We start from the raw sequence: 22,294 nt of genomic DNA, 5'->3' as shown, positions 1-22,294 counted from the left end.
TATGTGTAGTATAATAAAATAAGCATAACTTTTGATTTGATAATTAGATCAAGCTGATATTTCTAAAAGTTATGTTTTCTATAGAAGGCTTTCAAATAATGTTAAAAAATTATTGTTTATGATTTTCTTTATTTTTCTTATTGTATTTGGATTCTTTTTCTATTTAGATTATAATTTTTTATTTAATTAAAATTTTACTAATTATGATGTTTTTCTTGTATTTAACATCCTTGTAGGCTATTTCTTAGGAATGAAGATTATTGAATTAAAATTTTTTTTGAATATATCAAATTTTTCTACGCAGTTAAGTGTTGTGACCTTAGAAATTAAGAATCATAGTTTTTTTCTTTTACCATTTAGGGCCGTAAAACTTTAGAAATTAAAAAAAAAAAATGCTAATTTTTATTCATTTTATATATTTTGTTGCTAATTATCAATATTTATTTACAATAGATAGAAAGAGAAAAGAAAATACACAAACTTAGATAAAAATATTTTCACTTAGTTTCAAAACTTTTTTTTTTATTTGTCTCTTCATTCTATATCTACATCTTTTCCATAAAATAAATATTGAAGTAATATAAGGAAAAATACTTAATAGGAATTTTTATTTTATGTTATAAAAAGGACTGTTATATCACCCAAGCAAATACTAATAACAATAATAGAAATAGAAATTAGATATATACAAAAGGAAACGATAAAAAAAAAAGGGGTTTAAAAATTGACGAAATAGGAAATACGGGGCAAAGAATCCGAACTGATTTACGCCCACATTAAAAATCACACACATTCTATTAATTATTACACGCTTCAGCGGAACTCTCTGTCTTATAAACAACCTTTAAACCACTCTCGAGGGGAGCGTGTTCTTCAATCTCCCTCCTCTTTAGACTCCCCTCCTTTCTTGGCCTCCATCCATAATCTACCTCTTGCAAAGTTCACTCGTCACTCTTACCTTCAATCTTCCTCTCCCTCTCTCCCTAAAAAAAAAAAAAAAACCACGCACATACATTTATATATCAAATATCAATAAATATATGCGAAAACACACGCATTTATCTCTTTGATCTCTTGTTATTGAGGGGTTGGTTCTGCTTTTGTTTGGTCTTCAATGGCATTACTATCTCCTTCTTACCTCCCACTCAAAGCCAAGAAACTCAATCTTTACAAAATCATCTTAACCATAATCCCATGTACAATCTTTTATTTGGTAGGTTTTTATCAGAGCTCTCGTGGCAATGTCCCTGTTAGCAACACATCATCATCAATCAACGAAGTTTTTCCATGCGCCCCACCAGATCACAACACCACAACGCTGGACTTCGAGGCACACCACTTTGCTCCGGACCCGCCACTTCGGGTTGCGCGTGCACATCACCTCCCGCCATGTGACCCTAAATACAGTGAGCACACCCCATGTGAGGATGTTGAACGTTCGCTGAAATTCGATAGGGATAGACTTATATATAGGGAGAGGCACTGCCCCGAAAGCCATGAGATTTTGAAGTGTCGTGTGCCGGCTCCGTATGGTTATAAAGTGCCATTTCGGTGGCCGGAGAGTAGAGAATTCGCATGGTATGCTAATGTGCCACATAAAGAGCTGACGGTTGAGAAAAAAAACCAGAATTGGGTTCATGTTGAAGGCAAGCGGCTCAGGTTCCCAGGTGGAGGAACAATGTTTCCTCGCGGTGCTGATGCCTACATAGATGACATAGGGAAGTTGATCAATCTCAAAGATGGGTCAATAAGGACTGCCATAGATACCGGTTGCGGGGTACGTAACGTCCTTACTCTAATATCCCAGCCTTACTTTTTTACGGTCTTTCCAAGAGACGGACCGCCCGGTCCATGAGGAACCGGTGGTTTAATGTTACTTATAGCTATTTCGAGTTCTAGTTTCATCTTTATTATTGTTGAAAAGGTTAAAAATACATCATTTGCCGGTGAGGCTGGCTGAACATGGAGGTTAGATTTTTTTTATTTTTCTAGTTCTGTGGCAATGGGAAATTCTACGGCATTAGTCTAATTTGATGTTGTTCCTCTTTTATTATAGTGGTATACTTCGAAAAATATTAGGGTGGCCCAAGTTTCAGTTCTGGAGGCAATAATTGAATAGTATAAGGTTTAATTTTCACTAGTGGCCTCGTTAAATGGAAGAAATGCCAGTGGTTGGTGGGAAGAAAAGGTAAAATAGTTATAGTGGAAATTTGGGTAAAATATTCGATCTGGAAATCGAGGTTTCATGCTATATGTACTGCAATCATGGTTGGCCAACTATCTTTGAACTAGAAAACCCTTTGGAGGCCGAACACGAAATCTCGATGCATTTCCTCTATATAGCAGGCAAAACAAGCTTAAAGTGTGGAACTAGACAAAATTAATTTTATTTTTGTTCTTCAAGTAAAACAACCAAAATAAGCACATCAATTCACTGTTTGAATAGACAAGGTTGTGCGTGTTCTTCACTAAATTAAATTCTTCGATCTCAAGTAAAGTGGTTCCGAAGAGATAATTATGATTTGTTTATAGTTTCGTATCGTTTAATTTTAGGGAATGCCTTTTGCTTATCCAAGTTACCCAAAAGCAATCACTAATTAATTAATTAGTTCAGCCTTCTTGCCATTTGAAATCGAGTTTGATTATTAAAAACTTAGGTCAGAAAAACACCGTAGAAATAATTGTTTAACAGGGTCAACCTTCCCATGATGTGCTGTACAGCCACCCCCTCCCTTTTAATTTTTATTGACTTTCTCATAATTATCTTTCATTAATCAGGACTATTTTAATATGATTATTCCAAGGGTTATCTAAAGATAATCAAGTAACTTGTTCAATACACGTTATCATGCAAATTGTCTTTTCATGCATGATGTAGTCATGTTGACCTTGATTAATTCCCTTGTTCGATTACTTGGCTTTTCTGTTTGATTAATCCAGTCCCTTTATTTAATTTGTATGATTTTAATGCTCTTTATTTTTTATTAGCTTGTTTTTACTGACGTTAATATTGTCGCAGGTTGCAAGCTGGGGAGCTTACCTTCTCTCAAGGAACATCCTAGCAGTGTCATTTGCACCAAGAGACACTCATGTGTCGCAGGTGCAATTTGCTCTTGAGCGTGGAGTCCCTGCATTGATTGGGATTATTGCTTCCATAAGGCTACCTTACCCTTCAAGATCTTTTGACATGGCTCATTGCTCTCGCTGCCTTATTCCTTGGGGCCAGTATGGTAATCCAAATTGCAGACATGCATTAACTTCTAGGTTATTTTATGATGCATTATGATTTGATTTTTGAGAATTATCTGAGCAGATGGTCAATACTTGATTGAGGTTGATAGAATTCTACGTCCCGGCGGGTACTGGATTCTATCTGGGCCACCAATTAACTGGGAAGCTCATTGGGAAGGTTGGAATAGAACACGTGAAGATCTTGGAGCGGAGCAATCTCAGATTGAGAAGGTAGCTAGAAGCCTTTGCTGGAAAAAATTGGTGCAAAGGAAAGACATTGCCATTTGGCAAAAACCCACTAATCATATCCATTGCAAAGTTAACAGGAAGGTGTTCAAGCGCCCGCTCTTTTGCAAGTCACAAAATCCAGACATGGCATGGTAAGGACTTTTCGATCCTTGGTTCTAATGTCACATGCCTTGGAAATCACTCTGATTGCAAGTGTGATGGCATAAAGACGGTGTTCCTTGCTTTAAATAACGAGTTTACTTTTGCAATAAGCGCAGGCAAAAAATAGAAAAAGTAAATTGCATAAGAAAAGAACACTCAAGTAGTGATACCAAAACCAGTTGGATTATAAAGATGGTGCCAGCTGGCCAATTGAAGTAGTAACTCTTTAGTTGGAATTTCCTTCTTTAATGACTCCCAACCTTGTTACTTGTTAGCTAGCCTTTTCACCCACCTAAACTCTAATTTTAGTTGACACTCTTTTTTCCTGCCTTCTCTTTTGTGCACTTTATGCTTTGTTTTTGTTGCTGAAAAAGAGTAGCGATTACATCACTTTCAAAATAAACAATTTATCCCTCGAATCTCCTGTGATGCTTAATTGCTTTCACACTGTTTGATTTATTCTTATTGTTTTTGTTTTGTAGGTACACCAAGATGGAGACATGTTTGACACCATTGCCTGAAGTGTCAAACATTAGAGATATAGCTGGTGGGCAGTTAGCAAAATGGCCAGAGAGATTGAATGCGATCCCTCCAAGGATTAGTAGGGGAAGCTTGGAGGGAATTACAGCTGGAAACTTCATTGAAAACTCAGAGCTGTGGAAAAGAAGAGTAGCGTATTACAAGAAGATTGACTATCAGCTGGCACAAACAGGACGGTACCGTAACTTGCTTGATATGAATGCGCATTTAGGAGGGTTTGCAGCTGCCCTTGTTGATGATCCCTTGTGGGTTATGAACGTTGTCCCTGTCCAGGCAAAGACCAATACTTTGGGGGTCATTTTCGAACGTGGCCTAATTGGAACGTATCAGAATTGGTATGCTTCTAATCTCAATCTAATTGGATATAAGCAGTTTGATTAAGGGATAAGTTAATTAGGATTTCACTTAACCAAGGGTGATTAGGTAGCTTCACTAATCAAGGAACATTTCAAGACAAGCATTAAACAGGAGAAGTCATTGTATACCTCCCTCAATGAGCTCCTTTTTAACTGTGTGAAGAAAACTTAGAATTATCATATACATAATTGTTGCTAGGTATCCTAGAAAAGCAGCAGGTAAACCACCCAGACCCACGAGGCCACAGCTGCTTTTTGGTGGTTGCTTTTACAGATGGTATTGAACTTTCAGATTAGTCTATTATTGGCAAAACTTGTTTGTCATTACTAGTGAGACATCAAACAAGCTGAAGGATAATGTATGCTATTGAAAGTATTGGTAATTGTAGTCCTTAATCTGTCACATGCTCAAGCTCTTTCAGTCATGCAGGGGGTTGGTTGTTGCTAACTGCTACTGTTTTTGTCTCTTTTTGCAGGTGTGAAGCCATGTCTACTTACCCGAGGACTTATGACTTTATTCATGCTGATTCTGTTTTCAGCCTCTACGAGGACAGGTAATTTCTTAATGTTATTATAATGTGGGTTCGACTAGATGGGCTCGTGCACGTGAAGATACTGATCCTCACCAATAGGTAATTTCTTGACATTGCAGGTGTGATGTGGAAGATATTCTATTAGAAATGGATAGGATTTTGAGGCCAGAAGGGAGTGTTGTTATGAGGGACGATGTCGACATCTTGATGAAGGTCAAGAGTATCATAGATGTGATGCAATGGGATGGCAGGATTGCGGACCATGAGAGCAGCCCTCACCAGAGGGAGAAGATTCTTTTTGCAACCAAAAAGTATTGGACGGCGCCAAAACCTGGCCAGAATCAAGGGCTGGTTGTTTCTTAGAGATGGAGATTTCTTTCTTTCCTTCTTTTGGTATCTTAATTTTATTTCATTCTTAACCTCGAACGATTCTTTGATACCCAGCTGGTTTGTATTCTTGAATACATGAATGAAGTGCCTTCCTTTTGCAGAATGCTTCTTTCATGTTTTTTTTTCTGAATCCACACTTTAATTGCCAGCTTGCCTTTAAAATTGAATAATTTGGTGCTGCTCATAACTTAGACAGCGACGGAACAGTTTTGAGGAGATTACACCGGGGAACGATAACAAACTGCGCATAAAAAGCAACATCATAAAAGGATTGCCAATCAAAAAGCAACATCACTGACTTGCATTTGCAAGTAAAGCAAGACTATGCGGGCAAGTGGTTGAATCATTAACAGTCAGATGTTGCTCTTAGCAGATCTCATCTCACATTTGACACATATGTACAGGACCCAGCCAAACATCAAAAACATATACCATGTTTAATCCCACATTCAGTCACCTCCGTGGTGTTATCATCACTCTTAACCATGTATTACAGGCTCACTGAACAAACACGATTACATTTTGGAGGTCCGTACTTCCCAAGGGACTCCGAAACTAAATCAATTCCAGAAACAACGCTTCCTGTTTGTTGGTGAGACCGAGTTCGTTCAAACTTAGAGAGATGTCACTGACAGAAAACGCACGCCTGGGATACGGCCTCACCTGTCCAACAACAAAATGGCAGAATGAGTTGGAACGCATATAACAATCTATACGTCTTATTGAAAATGGTTTAGCATACAGGGAGAAAGAACAATCTCTTTCAAATAATCAAATACCATTGCCCTACAGTAGGGATTGGAATAGCAGGCTGAATACTGCATGCAAAAAATTGTACAGCCAGATAATGAAAAAGACCATCAACCTCCTATCATAGAGATGATGATATAATATGCTTGTTGGGAACCTGTAACATTTAAGAACCTTAGAACTGTAGATCTTATATAGAATTCCATGGCTGCATTTTAAATTCCCACTAAAACAGACAAGATTTTCGTTCGCTATGCGTCCCTGCTGGGAATCCTCCATCTTTCCATTCCCATGCGATCCATTATCTTACTGGATAACCGCAGGGACCCTCCATCTTTCCATTCCCATGCGATCCATTATCTTACTGGATAACCTATTTTGCATAACTTTCACTTCTAAATGCAACTAAATAAAACATTACAAATGCAAGAACAGTTCCCAGTTACCAGAACAACATTATAATCATGCCAATCAGTAATAGCAAAAAGGTCCCACCAAGCTACCCGTGTACATGCACGACCACTGACCATCTAGCGCAACTACTACACAAATTCATGGAAAAGATGTAAGAATTTTCAAAGACCAAACCACAACTGTTTTCAACCTAACTGATATGAGCAAGGAAGATCAAATTAACACTTACCACCCTGTAAGTTCCAGGCTTCACAGCTCTACCAACATCGATGAAGTCAAAAAGTAACTTCATACAAAAACAAGAAATTAGAGGAGCCAAGAGGAAAAAAAAACACGTAGACTCTTTAAGATTTGTGGCATAATACCTGAAGCTTGTCAGACTTAAGAAAGCGACGGCCATGGCGGTTTCCATCTGGCATACGGACAAGAAGATTTACTGCATTCTTGTCATCTGGAGCAGGTTCTTGTTTAAGTGAAGCTTCTTTTGCTGCTAGTAATCTCTCAAATTCCTGTTATCATGAGAGTATGTGTGTAGATATGTGTCTAATGCTTCCAAACTATCATTTTAATACAGATAGAGTTGGATACAATAAACACCCAGCCAGGTATAAAGGTTTACCATTCAAATGGAAGGAACAACAATATTTCATGGATGTTTAAGATGAGACAAAGATTCAGTCAAATTCTAACTCCATTGTTAACTAAATCAGTGTAAAATTTTGTACTTTATATTCTAATCGTCTGATACAAGTCTTTCTACTAAAATTATTGTGGTTTAGGAAAATAATGTATCCAACTACTTTAAGAGAGAGTCTAAATAAATAAAAAATGTAACAGAAGTCATCATTTTTTTTCTTAAACACATGATTTCCTAACACTAGTATTACATCCAAGTTTGTTTCCCGGCCTTATGAAATAAAGAGTAATCATATGCCAAACAATTTTTTTAAACAAAACATCATGAATACAGAAATGAAAGAAATGGCCAGGAAGTGGAGTTTGAAGTGCCACTGCTGCAATTGCCTTGTATTACTAGTATTACATCCAAGTTTGTTTCCCGGCCTCATGAAATAAAGAGCAATCACATGTAAAACAATTTTTTTAAACAAAACATCATGAATACAGACATGAAATAAATGGCCAGGAAGTTGAGTTTGAAGTAACACTGCTGCTATTGTCTGTATCCATGATGTTTTCGTTAAAAAAAATTACGTTATACAGAGCATTACTCTAACATAAAACATATGATCTAGGATGGCTACAAAAACCTATCTTTTTTTTAATGATGAAAGTGAATCTTTGTTTGGAACCTGCTTAAAAAATCCTTTTCCAGTTGCATCTATATGACAATAACAGTATTAAACCAAGTATTGTAGTTCTTTAAGCACAAAGAATATAGAAGACAAAATGGGGTAGTTAAAGATTAAAACTGTGGCCTCAAACAATATTTCAACTACAAAGATATCACATCTCATTCAAATAAAAACCTACAAGGACAAATTATAAATGGAATCAAGATAATCAAATGTCAAATATTCAAATTATGTTAAATACTCAGCAATGCCATAGCTCTATGTATTACCTCTCCTTGAAGCATCTTATTTTGAGATTCTCCTTCCTTTGAGCAAGAAGTTTCAGCTCCCTTGAGGACATCAACATCTTTTTCTCCATCAGCCAACAGAGACGCAAGATACTCATCATTCTGCCAGTAAGATTTGACCTATTGTCTTAGAGATGATACTATAATGAAAATGCAACCATTAGCAGAAAGACAGAACCTGTTGGTTTAGTAATTGCTGAGCCACATGTGAGGGTGATGGCAAAGGGAGCTGTTGATTGAGACCTTTACTTTTGTCCGGAACACCTTGCTGGCGAAGTGGACGTCGTGATAAAGTCTCTTCAGGGATTTCACCAAAAAGTGCCTCCTCAAGCTGCATCGCTTCATCAAACTCCTTGGAAGAAATGCAACCCCACTTTATTGCAGAGTAGGGTGCAAACCAAATAATTAGTGTAGCAGTAACAGAGTTTAGTTACTTTCTTCAACATGAGCTACCTAAAAATTCCTCTCCAGGCTTTTCACTCACCAATTGCTGCTCTTGCCCATGTTTAGCTCTCGCTTTCAATGTTGAGCTCTCAGGCTTTGACTTCTAAAGAAAAGGGGAGGGAAAATAAATAAACAAAGGGTCCTTCATTACATTTTACTTCAAAGGGGAAATAATCAGGAGCGTGTACAATATATATTGCATGTAAAGTTTCTAATTATCGTCTTCCTCCTGCCCTATGTTTTCTATTGTAGCTCTCATCGTCAAAACAAGGCGGCATCTTAGCAGATAACTACTTGCAAAAAGCTTTCCATATGAGGAATTTTACACACAACCAAGAAGAAGGGCCTAGGTTCTCCACCAGAGTGCCTTATATCAAATGCAATAACAAACACATTCTCAAAAATTTTGGTGACTGCCCATTTTTTGAGTGACATATTTATACGTTTACATCTTTGTGCATCCTTATGTATTTTAAAATTGACCAGTTTAGTACATACTTTCTCTCTTACATGATTAGTTTTCTCAGCCCTTCTGCTTGAACCATGAACTCCCTGTAGTTTTCGATCTTCCAACGTCTGATCACGCATTGCTTTTTCTTGTTCTGCTGTCTGAAAACAATTCATGATTAACAGAAACAATGGCCATGGATGTAGAAACCACAATCTGAGAAAGAAAAATATAGAAACCTTCAAGGACAACTCTAGTGCACGAGCAAACTCATCGTCTTCCACGTGAAGCTGCCCCTGCAAAAGCCCAGTATCAAATAAATTGTACATCAATGTACAAGGCAGGCATACAAAAAGCATAAACACAATAAATAGATCAAAAAGAAGAAGTTAGCTTTGATATATGTACAGTGAACTTCATTATTTACAGATATGACCCAATTTTACCTCCTGGGTTGAAGCCTCAATGGCCATCTGGATCATCTCTTCCTCAACATCATCACCATAATGATGTGATTCAGCATCCCTTGTGCTCCTTCCATGAATTTGTGAGCCGTGTGTTAATGAAGTTCCACTCACACCACCAACTCCATGCCCCGGTCCGGAATGATAAAGCTGCCCATGGCCATTATTAATCTCACCATTGGGTGAAAACTGTGGTCCCCTACTAGTAGGGAAAACAGAAGCACCAATTTGGCTGTACAGATTTCTCCTATAGTTAGGATCAAGAAGTAATGAAGGCCTAAAACTTCTAGCAGCAGATACGAAAGGTAAAATCCCACGCTGTCCAGATTGCATTTGATTTCTCGTATCAGCAAAGTTATTTTGAGGGGAAGCAGCAGACAATTGATTTCTCCTAAACAAATGCAAAACATATTATTAAAAAAAAAAAACACACTGCTACAGAATGCACGATCCATTTCTTGCTTAATTGCGGATAAGAAATCGAGATAAAATAAAATAAAATAAAATATCTATGATTTTTTTTGCAAATATACGAATCATTAAAAAAAATGATGCCGTACGCGTTTGCTTCCAATTCAATAAAATGAGCATTCACAGCCTGATCAAGATTGCCTCCATATTCCTGCTTACCAAACAAATTTAGATCTGTTAACAGAAAATCATAATGATCGCTAAGTAGGAATATTCACATTGCAACAAATTTAGATAGAAATAAAAAATTAACTCAAAATTAAAACCCTAAAAAACAAAGTAATGCGTAGATTATTTCAGATTTTGCAGATTATAGCACGATAATTAATGGCAATGGATTATAGATAGTATTATAGAATCAGACTAACAGTATTTTGAGGTTAAGAGTAGCACGAAGTAGATTCAAGAGAGTAAAAATGGAAGATCGGGAAAATGTAGCACCTCCAACTTTCGAACCGCGAGTGAATCAGACGCGCCGGTGATTCTCATGAATGTCTCGATCGTATCCTGAGTTGGCCTCACCATTGCCGTCGATTTACAACGGAAAACTGAAAGAGAGTGTGTTTTGGACAGAGAGAGAGGAAGGGAGGGTTTTGCCGTTTAAGTGGCTTGAAATGCGGGCCGGGGCAGTAGAAACTGAAGAGAGCAGCAATGCACTGGTTTGCTTTCGCGCCCTCTTCAACTTTTTGTCACCGAAACTCTATTGTGGGACCGTGGTTGTTTTATCATGTCTACGTGGAAAGCTGATGAGTTTACACGTGGATTATACACTGTGCGTCGTTGAGATTCGAGCCTTCTTTATCATGCTTGCCAGCAGTAGCTTCTGCGATGCTCTGCAGTAACGGAATAAGTTGCTTTCTGTTATGAGATGAGTATAAAGTCCAGAAAAACGGATTTTATTTTGTGGATCTCAATTTTACCGAAAGAGAGAAAACTTAAACTTAGCCCCTGAAGTATTGCTTCATTGTCAATCAAGTCCAGAAAATTTTATTTTATCGATCCCATCTCGAATTGACATTGGACAATATCACTTTTCCATCCATCAAGAGCTACTGACAGTTTTAGACTCTATCCAACTTACATATACTTGTTAAGAGCTCCCATCAAATGTGTCAAAAATAAACCACGATATTTCGTGATATGATAATTTGAATGCCAAGTCATGGTAAATCTTTCTCCACTTTTCTTTTTATATAATTTAGTAAATTAAAGGAAATTTATTATGATTTGATGCTAAAATTACCTTTTAAAGAGAAATGATAAAATCAAAAACTTTGAGACTCAATAGATGATGGGGTAGTAGTCAGGGACTGAATTGAGTTTTTTCAAAAACAAATGACTGCGGAAATGTCATGTTACTACGAAATTGGGTAAGTTAATTTATATATTAAAATAATATTTTTTATATATTTTTTAATTTTTAATATTAATACATTAAAAATATTTAAAAATATTAATTTAAATAAAAAATAGTTTAAAAAATTTTTAAAATATTGATTCAACAATAAAATAAACGCTATTTGAAATTAAAACGAATTTTATTTCACAGTTTAACTATAATTTTTAAAAAATAAATTTTTTTATATTAATAACTTTTGAATGTTTTTATATTATTTTAATGTTAAAAATAAATTTTATAAAAATAAAAAAAATATTATTTTAACATATATTTCTAAGTTAAAAATATTTTTTTAAAACCATTTTTATCATAACATTTGTCTAGATGTTCCATTTCAACCTCTACTGTTCAAAATTTTCAATTACATTACATGGTACTCTGAAGTGACGTGTCACAACGGAATGGAAGGAATCATCAAGCAAATTAGAGAAATGCCTCTAGGAGAAGGGGTTGGAAAAGCACGTGCTAGAATCATAATGGAAGCTGTCATGGTGAAAAATCTGCACGGAGAGGATTGAGATGATAGGAGGACACGCCGTCGTCGAGGATGTCGTCCACAAAACCTGGAGAATCAAGTGGAGCGTGGCAGAAAGGTCATCCACTAGGCAATCACCAGAGCAACTCAGTGATTTTAATGCCTCCGATTCTCTGATTGTGATTCGAAATAATTAATGAGCATGCCAGAGATACTAAAAGTATATGCAATGGAAAATTGCTTTTATAAATTACCATTTCATTTGTGAGTTTTATTTGTATGAAAAATTTCGTGACAAAAGGTTTGAATTTATACACTTCCGATGCAGATTATATAAATCATGAACAAAAGTATAATCTTGAGAGTGAGATTTGATCCGTCATTTCATAAAAATTTGGTTGGTTTGTCGAAAAGTGAATTTTGGTAAAGATAATTTTTTTTACAGAAAAAATATTAATTTCACATATTTAATTGTATTGGAAAAAAAATTGAGTTAGGAAAGAAATGATTTCTAAAGAAAAATACAAAAGGAAATCAATAGGCATGTAGCTATCCAGATTACCAAGTCTCTTGGACACGTCAAAAAAATTAACCATTTTTTCTTGAGCACGCTGAAGAGATGAGACTGACTTTATCTGGGCTCCTCAAGGGACGAACTTAGCTTTTCTTGGGCTCATCAAGGGATGGACTCATTCTCCAATGAGTTCCTCCTAACCACTTAAAAATTCCACACTCAATGAGTTTAAAGATAGGAGTTCCTTCAAAATGAGTTGAGTTCCTGCAATAGGTTCTTATCGGGCTACTTAGAAATATTGAAACCCCCCCCCACCCCCGCGTATTTATCTTGCCCTCCTAGGAAATCTTCGAAGTATGGGTTCTTTCATGCCATTTATATACTTAGAATTCTTTTTTTTTTAACTATAGTGCATGCCCTACGCATGGGCTCTTCGATATATTATTCGAGGTTTTCCACCCTTCTTCTCATACAAAGAAAATTCAATGAACTCATTATGGTAGCTAAATATTTTTACAAGTTTTTATGTATTAATATCACAAAGATTTAAGGGATACTGATAAACCTAAATTTAACGGGCCTAAAAATCTCTAAAGACTATCTTTTCTTGGGCTCAGTCAAAGGACAGGCCCCTATCCCTTAAGCTCTCTCAAGGGATGGATCCAACCTCCGGACCCAACCTCCTTTAAACACGCTCAAATAAATTATCATTCTCCCTTAGGCTTCCTTAAGGAATAGACCCAACTTTCTCTAAACACGCCCAAGAAAATGAGCTCCCTTGGAGACGTCGAAGGGAATAACATCCAATATGCAGACATGTTGAACTTCTCAAAGTCCCAGCTATGGAATTTTGGCAGCCCCCCCTGGATTGCGAACGTTGGTGGTGGCAGCTGATTCTTCAGGTGTTGTGTTTGAGAGGGACCAAGTAAGAAGGCACGTAGCTGAGGCCACATTGATCGGATACCATATCAGGATGTAGTGCCCAAATTAACCCTTTTCTTGGCTGGCAAACAAGACGCAGAGTAGCTGTGACTTTATGATCAACGAGATGGATGGTTTGTGGTGGTGGCTACGCATGTGTTTGTTTGTTGTTGCTGCCTGCCATGACAAGAGAGGAGAGAATTCTGCAACTAATTATTCTGGAGACGAAGAAGGGGGAATTGGTTGATGGGGTCCGGCGGCATTGTTGAGAACACAAGAGAGCAAGAGAGAGGCTCCCTGCTCCCCACGTCCATGAAATTAATTGCATACACTGAATTGGAATTCTATAATTTTTCAAGAGACGATGCGTTATCTATGTAACATTCCGTTCACTTTGACAACAATCGATATCCCACGAAAAAAGATAATGAGTTTTTTATCATTAGAGATTGGGATTTTTTTCATTTGTCTTTTATATAATTTTTTTTTTTGTGAATTTTCAATATAATCAGCGTTGTTTTAAGTTTTTTTTTTTTTTGTTTTCTTACTGGATTTACTTTGATAAAATTTTTAAATTAATTTTTTTTTTCAATTTCAATATTAAGTTGAGAATTAACTTTTTTTAGGTTATATCCTTAAATATTGAGGGTTTTTTTATATTGGATTTCGTAATTTTCTCTAATTTTCTTTTGTTTATTTTGGTCTCATCGCTTGGACCACATGTTTGGTGATTTTGCTTGGGTTAACTCTATTTGTTTTTCAGCTCTTTTTAAATTTAATATTTTTTGTATTTTTTCATTCAGTATTAGATTGTTTTAGAATTAAGTTGCGTGGTGTTTCTCAATTTGCTTTATATTCGGTTATCTCATTTATATGATCCAAATCACAAAGTTTGGTTTGTTGGGTGTTTTTCTGGTCCTTTATTTTTTTTAATTTGACTATCTTTTCAATTTTATCATTCGATACTGGATTAGTTTTAGATTCAAATTTTGCTTCTTTCTTTTCTTTCTATCTGCTCATCCTGGTCTCGTGAACTAACTTGTATATTTGTCATGCTCGGTTAGGTTAGCCTAATTCGATTTTTTTTTAACGTTTTTCTTTCTACATTTAATTGGTTGGGATTTTAATTTCATCACTTTAAAAAAAATGATTCTTTTTTTTTTTGCAAGTTCTCATGTTTCTTTTTTAAAAAGATAAAATTGGTCCATATATCACTATTTATTTTGTTATCGATCAGGTCTATATCCTGAGTTATGTTTTCTTAAAAACTTTTTTAAATCATGTTTGCGTTGCAAATCCATAAAAAATGTTTTGGCTACCAGCGTAATGTGAGTCCACAAATTTAGTTAAAGACTAAAATGACGTGGATTTTAGGTGGTTTTAGTGTGTATTTGATTTTGTAAAAGCTTTTGTAGTTTTATCTAAAAACTAGGTTTTAAAAAATATTTTTAGTTACAATTTAAAAAAAACAGGTTTAAAAAAATATATGTTTAATTAAAACTGTTATAAGATAAATTTTTATATATAAAACAAATGAAAAATAAGTCTTTATAAATAAAAATATATTATTTTAACTTTTACAAGATATTTTTAAGATTTAAAAAAAAAATGAAAGCTATATAACTAAGAGAGGCTGTTTGTTTTTATAGCCTATGCTCTTTTTAAAATTCTAATTATTTTTTAATTTTTAGATTTTTTTAACTTACTAATATTAAAAATAATTTTTTTAAAATAATATATATATATATATATATATATATATATATATATATATATTATTTTAATATATTTATAAGTGTTACTTGTCAATCGCTACCTAACCATAGTATCAAAATCAAACGGTCTCTTGGTACCCGACAAAATTCCATGTGAAAAGTGAAAACCACCGTCCAGTGTCTGTGTCAAGCAGAAAGAATAGTAAAGTGGTGGCAAATTCACTGATCCAAAATAAGCACAAAAAACCCTAACCCCCAAAATTCTTATTCAATGGAACCCGACGACGAGATTTACGCCAACGGCGGAGCTGATGTTTCTAACAACCGAAAAAGACCAATCATTAGCAGCGAACAACTCGACATCGAAGCGTACGCCGGACTGTACACAGGGAGAACAAAAATAACGCGATTGCTGTTTATCGCGGACCGGTGTGGTCAGAATAATAACACGGCGATGAAGATGGAAGCGCTACGAATGGCATATGAAGAAATCAAGAAAGGAGAGAACACGCAATTGTTTAGAGATGTAGTGCAGAAGATTGATGGGAGGTTGGGTAGTAATTATGGGATGGATAGTGCTTGGTGTGAGATGGTGGATCGGAGAGCTGATCAGAGGAAAGAGAAGCTTGAGAATGAACTTAATGCTTATAGGGTAAAAGCATTTTTTTTTAATTTTTAATTTTATTTTGGGTTTCAGTGATTATTATTCTATTGGTTGCTTTCGGAATTCATTTTATGTTTGCACTTATGCTATAATGCTAGTATTAATAACTGTTTTAGGGGAAAATAATTGAAAAAACATGGTGTTGTGTGTTTGTTTTAGTGATGATTATTTTGTTAATTAAATGTTACTAAGACAGGCGGTGTCTGTTTTGCTATAACAGTAGTCTTAATCCTAAGTTTTTTTTAGGGGGGGAATAACTGGAAAACAGGTTCGTTTTATTTTCTATCCTAGAGCCCCCCCAAAAAATTCAGGTGGAAACTTACTTTCGGTTTTGTTGGCTTACTATAGCTTTGTGGACATGTATTTGCTATAAAAGAAGATCACGTGGTTATATCTCTGTCACACTTTTATAGTTTTCCTACCTGTGATGACTATTGAGACTATGATGTAGGGTTAATCTGTGGAGTAAATTTCTCACTTTTGTTTATAATTATCACCGTCTATGGTGGTGTGATTTACATCTCTTTTATATATATATATATATTTTGTGCAGACAAACCTGATCAAAGAAAGCATAAGAATGGGATATAATGATTTTGGAGATTACTACTATGCTCATGGTTACCTTGCGGATGCTTTTAAAAGTTATGCCCGTACTCGTGATTATTGCACTACATCAAAGCATGTTATTCATACATGCATGAGTGCAATTCTTGTAAGCATTGAAATGGGCCAATTTACTCATGTCACAAGCTATGTCAGCAAAGCAGAACAAACAGCAGAAGCTCTTGAACCTCCTACAGTCTCAAAACTACGTTGTGCTGCTGGATTGGCTCATTTGGAGGCTAAAAAATACAAACTCGCTGCTCGTAAGGTTTGCTTTACTTGTGTACCTCCAATGTATTCAGTTCAGTATGAATATTGTCATTAATTTTTTTTTTCTTTTAACCCGTGTAGCATCTTAAACCCAGAATTTGCAGCATTATAATCACATAGGATGCAGTTAAGATAGGTTGAAAGTTTTGTTACAGAATTGGACAATACAGCTGATATTTGCTTGCTCTCTGTGTATTTTCACTATCTTTATTACAGTTTGTTTTCAAATGCTTTGGTTACGTAGTGTGAGTTGTACTTCCTGTGATCTTCCTGGCTGTAAACAAACTCACAGCTGCCACATTTGCTTTTTTAAGTATCTTTTGGGATTATTAAGTTTTAAGCTAGCAATTTAAGAATCTTTTTTATTCTGGTTATTAATTGGATATTGTCATTTGTTGCTGATTTTGATCTTGAATGGTCTTTGAATTCTAAGTAGGCATTGGTGCATTTTTGTTTAACTGCTTAAAACTTGAAGTTGAAGGGTGAGTGTTGTTTTACTGAAATTCGGCCGCTCATTTATTTTGATGAACCAAGCACCTTCTTTTGTGCTTATCTCCAATATTCGCTTATCTTGGATGGGCTGTATTGTGAGCATTTGGAGGCAACTTTATATTCTTACTTTGCGTATGTTATCTTTCAATGGGTACAGTTCCTGGAAGTAAGTCCTGAATTGGGAAATTCATACAATGAAGTTATTGCACCTCAAGATGTTGCAACATACGGAGGACTTTGTGCCCTTGCAAGTTTTGATCGGACGGAGCTGAAGGTGTTCCTACTTCATCATCATCTTCTTCTCCTTCTCCACTCCCTCTTTCTTCTTGTTAATCTTGTTTTTCACTGGCTTTTCAATGAACTTCAGAGGGTAGTTTCTAATCAGTGCTTTTGCTTGGCAGAGCAAAGTCATAGACAATCCCAACTTCCGTAATTTCTTGGAGTTGGTACCTGAAGTTAGAGAGCTTATTCATGATTTCTACTCAAGGTAACTTGTTATGATGGTACACGATTTGTTTTTAATGCTTTGACTTTTGATGATATATTCTTGCAAGGTAGCAGTTAGCCATTGTGCTCTATATTTTAAATCCAAGAAATTTTGTGTTGGTACTTGGTATAGATGGGAGGAGATTCAGGATCTTTTATTTTAACAAAGTCTTGGATTTTGATTTTGAGAAGATGGTTCTTTAATGCTGGGAAGATTGCCTATACTTGCTCAATTTTTCCAAGAGCTTGTCACCGGTAATAGATTTATTATATATGGGTTCAATAGAAGCAAAATATCCTCATAAACTCCTTTTTTTTTAATTTCTGGAACTGTCTTTTTTCTACCGAAGATGGAAAAACAAAACTTGGAAAAACAAGGAAAATAAGGTTCCTTCTCCTTTAATATTGCTTGTGTCAAACTATCGAAATGTACAAGGCTGCTTGGAGAGTTTGCATTATAATGTCAACAGTCTCATATTTAACTCGAATCAGTAGCCTGGGGGATTAGTTGTCTTCATATTTTGGTCTCTTTTTCCATTAGCTTGTCATCAGCTGAGCTTTTATTCATGTTTGTCAATATATGATTGTTTAACTCTAATTTACATCCTGGAGTTTAGTTGAGTGTTCTATTTTCCTTTTCTTTTCTTTTTCAACTTCTTTTCTCATAAGCTTGCCAACAGTTATATCCACGCTGTTGGACATGAAGCCTGTTCTGTAAACAAAAATTTCTTCTTTTCTCTGTTTCCTTTGCAGCCATTATGCTTCGTGTCTGGATTACCTGGGAAATCTTAAAGCAAACCTAATGCTTGACATCCATTTGCATGACCATGTCCAGACACTGTATGATCAAATCCGCAACAAAGCTCTCATTCAGTATACACACCCATTCGTGTCTGTTGATCTGCATATGATGGCCAATGCTTTCAAAACAACTGTGGCGGGCTTAGGGAAAGAACTTGAAGCCTTGATTGCTGACAATCAAATACAGGTTTGGCTTGCAAATTGCATTGCTAATTTTTTGTTCTTTTATCCAGCTTAAATAGTTTGCCCCAGATGTCTAGGTTTAGGAAATATCCCATGACTGGAATTCCCTGGCATTCACAATGGTGTTTTGACCGGGTCTCCGTCCAAAATTTTTCAGTATATCTATTGGTTGTTTTCATGCCACACAGCAAAACCTTTCCACCCTTTTGCACAACTTATCTCGATACCTTACTGATAAAAATACCATGCCTTTGCAGGCACGAATTGACTCGCACAACAAAATTCTATATGCACGCCATGCGGATCAAAGGAATGCGACTTTCCAGCGGGTACTGCAGACAGGCAATGAGTTTGATAGGGATGTTCGAGCAATGCTGCTGAGGGCAAATCTTATCAAGCATGAATACAAGGCTTCTAGGAAACTTTAAATGAATTTCCAGTTCAACTAGGACAATGAGAACCGCGGCCAACATTGTCTTGATTAGTTTCTGGGATTCCTGAACATAGGTCTCCTGGTGCAGTGAATCTGAGTTTTAAATCTTCAAAAAAATTGGTTTCCGTGGCGGAAAATAGCATTTTGGGGGATGGCAAGATTCAAAATGACCTGGCCAATTTCTGGCTGTTTCTTTCTTTCTTTGTATATACTTGGATTTATTTATGAAGTTGCAGTTACAAATTTTTTGTTTCACCCTCTTCTTCCATAGCCTTTTGGCCATGGTTTTTCGTTTTGCTCTACATCATACAGGACTGCATATGGAACATTTGAATTGAATATGGGAAATCAAATTTGAGATTTGTGTATGGTGATAAGTGGATGCATGGTAAAATAATGTGATCTTAATTGAATAGCCGGCATGGAAACAGTATATGCTTGGCCCTCCAATGCAATGAGTTCGACATTGGCAGCTACAAACCTCTGAGTGAGTTGGTTCTGGTTGTATCTTTATTGAATAGAAATCTTCCAGCGTTCGCGATGATCTGATGTAATTGTCACCACAACAATAGTAATAGTATCCACTGTCACATTTCTCTAGCATCTTCCATGAATGTAAGCACATCTCTAGAATCCGAGTGAGTTGGTCCTAATCATGTTTGCGTAATATAATTTTTTTTTGTTTTTTTTTTATATTTGAAAGGAATGACTCTTTTTTTGTTGATATTAATAAGGTTTTTTAGTTTTTCTATATAAATAGTTATAATAGCTTTTAGCAAGTAAATATTTCGATAAATAAAAATTAAATACATGAATACTTTGAATGTCTCCGTAGTCATGATATTCTTAGCCTTGTAGCAAATTCTAAAAAGTGAGAGGAGTTGTGTTCAGGGATTTATTTGCAAGTAAGACGCAGCAACCAAGGAAAAAGTTAGGATTCAAAGATAAGGGGGCAAATAAAAAGTTTCAAGAAATATAGAGGACTGTTTTGAACTATTAAAACTAGTGAGGGTTAAAGCCGTGTCAGTCCGGCACTTGGCAGCAGCAGCATACATGGTCTTCCGATTATTATTATTATTTTTTTTTTAATGGGAGATGTGAATGAAATTATTTATTTTTGTAGATGCATGTTGACCTCGTTGAGAAGAGAAACAATTCGTTTGCTTTGACCCTTGTTTTATGATGCTTTTAAGTGTAGTAATTAATTTATGCAGATCCTTCGCTTGATACGGTGACAGAAGGATATTTAAAAGTTTGTTTTTAATTTAGAATATTACTAGTTTTTTTTGCCACGGTGACGTGGGGTTGTGTTGGAACCTGGTTTTATTTAATTTTGCAGTAATTAAAAAAAATTACCCAACTTTTAGTTTAATTATTATTTTTATTTTGCCTCTATCCTTTTAAAGTTTAATTGCATAAAATCAACACAAAAATTGAAAAATATTGTAATTTAAGAGAAACCCAGTTGAAGAAATCTAACAAGCATCTAGTATCATTACCTATTTGGTAATAGACGAGTGAGCAACAACTGGGCTCAATTTATTTAATATTAAAGGTAATAAAGATTCTCAGTTTTTGTAGTTATCATGGCCATGGGGTTTGATTTGGTAGAGTTATGGGAGAGAGCGGTGGTTTTTGTGGTAGTTGCGGCGGCCTTGATGGCTAGTTGGACTCCGACGGTGCACGATAGAGAAAGAAAAACGAGAAGAGGCGGTGGCTAGGATGGGAGAGAAAGTGGCAGGAGGGAGGAGATGACAATTTTGAGATCTTATAATTTTAACATTCGATGGCTATTTAGTTATTAATTAAAATACAATACCAATTATGTAAATTATTTAAATTATTTTGTTGGTTTTTTTATAAGAATGTAGAGTGATACATGACTTTAAAAATTACCTTGAACTTGACCTTATATGTAAATTGTAATTTTAAAAAAATTAAGGTAAAATAAAAAAAATAATTAGACTATAAAATAATCAAAATATGTTTTTAAAAAATAAATATTCGTGACAATTTCAATGATTTATATCCTTTAGTAAAAGATATATTTTATAGTCAAAGTGTCATTCTTTTATTCATGGATTTCTTTGTTTTTTTCCTTTAGACAAAAACATATTTCTATTAGAAATAAAGTTTTTTTTTTAATTATCGTATTTTTAATAAACTTACCTCCCCTTTCTTATGAATTTTTCTTTCGCTTTTAAATATATAGGAACTACAGCAATAAGAAATAAAGTGTAGGATTAAAGCTTAAAATCTTAAAACAACATTAAACAAATACGCATCCATTGAAATTTAATGAACCAAAAATAAGTTTTTTACACTTTTTAATAGTAAAAATAACAAAACTAGGTCATTTTTTATGATTGGAAACTCAAGGTCAGAAATCTAAAAATCCAATTCTCAACATGTTTTCACCTGTAAACATGTCAAGAACATCCTCAAAACTTCAACAAACCTTAAAAACATATCAGGAACATCTGGAAAACTTTAATGAAATTATTTTTAACTATAAAACACTGTTTAATCAATTTAAAAATAAAAAATCAAACTAGATTGAAAAAAAAACCCGTGGCCTCGATTTATTTTTTCCGGTTTGTTTTAAGGAAAAAACACTTTCTTTGAAATCTCTTTATCAAAGATGAATTCAATTATGCTAAGAGATGATATTTTTTTGTGATTAAAATGTGGCTAATCGAACAATTTTCTCTCTCTTTTACAACCTCCTCTTTTTTTTCTTACTATCTAAAAATCAAAATGTGAAAAATAAAATTTATGACCGGAACTTAAACAAAATTTTAAAACAATAAGAACCAAATATAATCAAGTTTTCACAAACCAAAATGAAGTTTCCATGAGCAATGAAAGTAATAAAGTCTGTGTTTTATATGTTAATTTTGGTATCTAAAGTTTGTTTTTGATCATAATATAAATTTTTATTTGTAACATTGATTTTTAACTGAACTCTATAATATTTCCAGACACTCCACACACGCAAGAGTATGCAAAGAAAGGCAGATCTCAACGTATAAAATGATGCAAAAATAAACGTACGAGGATGAAATAAAAAAAATATTGATGACTGAAATAAAAAAAACATTATTGGGAGGGTTTTATTTGTTTTAATATTTCAAAAATATTTTTGAAAAAATTAATTAATTAATTTTTTTTATTTTCATATTATTTTGATTTTCTAATATTAAAAAATATTATTTTAAAAAAATATTTTAAAAAACAATAGTTATTATTTCTCTAAAACCCAACACAGTAAAAGTCGGTTTCCTTTTTGGCCTGTTACTGCCAC

At 34.8% G+C, this 22,294-nt stretch overlaps 3 protein-coding genes across 6 annotated transcripts; 2 read left to right on the top strand and 1 right to left on the bottom strand.

Annotated features, from left to right (window-relative positions):
* The first annotated feature begins 818 nt into the window (after positions 1 to 818).
* On the top strand, positions 819 to 5,543 carry LOC7496925 (probable methyltransferase PMT15). Its single transcript, XM_024585203.2, has 6 exons — positions 819 to 1,777; positions 3,020 to 3,230; positions 3,314 to 3,611; positions 4,104 to 4,496; positions 4,994 to 5,071; positions 5,170 to 5,543. The coding sequence occupies exons 1-6, from the start codon at positions 1,115 to 1,117 to the stop codon at positions 5,411 to 5,413; spliced, it is 1,887 nt and encodes a 628-aa protein (XP_024440971.2). The 5' UTR covers positions 819 to 1,114; the 3' UTR covers positions 5,414 to 5,543.
* Positions 5,544 to 5,765: 222 nt separating this feature from the next.
* On the bottom strand, positions 5,766 to 10,881 carry LOC7496924 (plant UBX domain-containing protein 13). Of its 4 annotated transcripts, none has more exons than XM_024585204.2 (11): positions 10,473 to 10,881; positions 10,121 to 10,182; positions 9,543 to 9,951; positions 9,336 to 9,392; positions 9,147 to 9,257; positions 8,689 to 8,751; positions 8,383 to 8,577; positions 8,187 to 8,306; positions 6,970 to 7,113; positions 6,834 to 6,890; positions 5,766 to 6,103 (listed from the first exon to the last, which is right to left on the bottom strand). In XM_024585204.2, the coding sequence occupies exons 1-11, from the start codon at positions 10,554 to 10,556 to the stop codon at positions 5,996 to 5,998; spliced, it is 1,410 nt and encodes a 469-aa protein (XP_024440972.2). In that variant the 5' UTR covers positions 10,557 to 10,881; the 3' UTR covers positions 5,766 to 5,995. The 4 variants fall into 4 exon arrangements, with proteins under 4 accessions (XP_024440972.2, XP_024440973.2, XP_002320089.3 ...); XM_024585205.2 differs by having other exon boundaries at positions 8,689 to 8,748; XM_002320053.4 differs by having other exon boundaries at positions 8,689 to 8,748; positions 9,159 to 9,257.
* A 4,286-nt stretch (positions 10,882 to 15,167) lies between these two features.
* On the top strand, positions 15,168 to 19,245 carry LOC7464893 (COP9 signalosome complex subunit 1). Its single transcript, XM_002320721.4, has 6 exons — positions 15,168 to 15,707; positions 16,273 to 16,593; positions 17,245 to 17,361; positions 17,489 to 17,574; positions 18,327 to 18,561; positions 18,815 to 19,245. The coding sequence occupies exons 1-6, from the start codon at positions 15,327 to 15,329 to the stop codon at positions 18,983 to 18,985; spliced, it is 1,311 nt and encodes a 436-aa protein (XP_002320757.1). The 5' UTR covers positions 15,168 to 15,326; the 3' UTR covers positions 18,986 to 19,245.
* Positions 19,246 to 22,294: the final 3,049 nt, after the last annotated feature.

The sequence above is a fragment of the Populus trichocarpa genome, chromosome 14 (genome assembly GCF_000002775.5).
Source record: "Populus trichocarpa isolate Nisqually-1 chromosome 14, P.trichocarpa_v4.1, whole genome shotgun sequence".
Classification (NCBI taxonomy): domain Eukaryota; kingdom Viridiplantae; phylum Streptophyta; class Magnoliopsida; order Malpighiales; family Salicaceae; genus Populus; species Populus trichocarpa.
The sequence above is the reverse complement of the archived record's forward strand: the minus strand, read 5'-3'. Positions and strand labels throughout refer to the sequence as shown.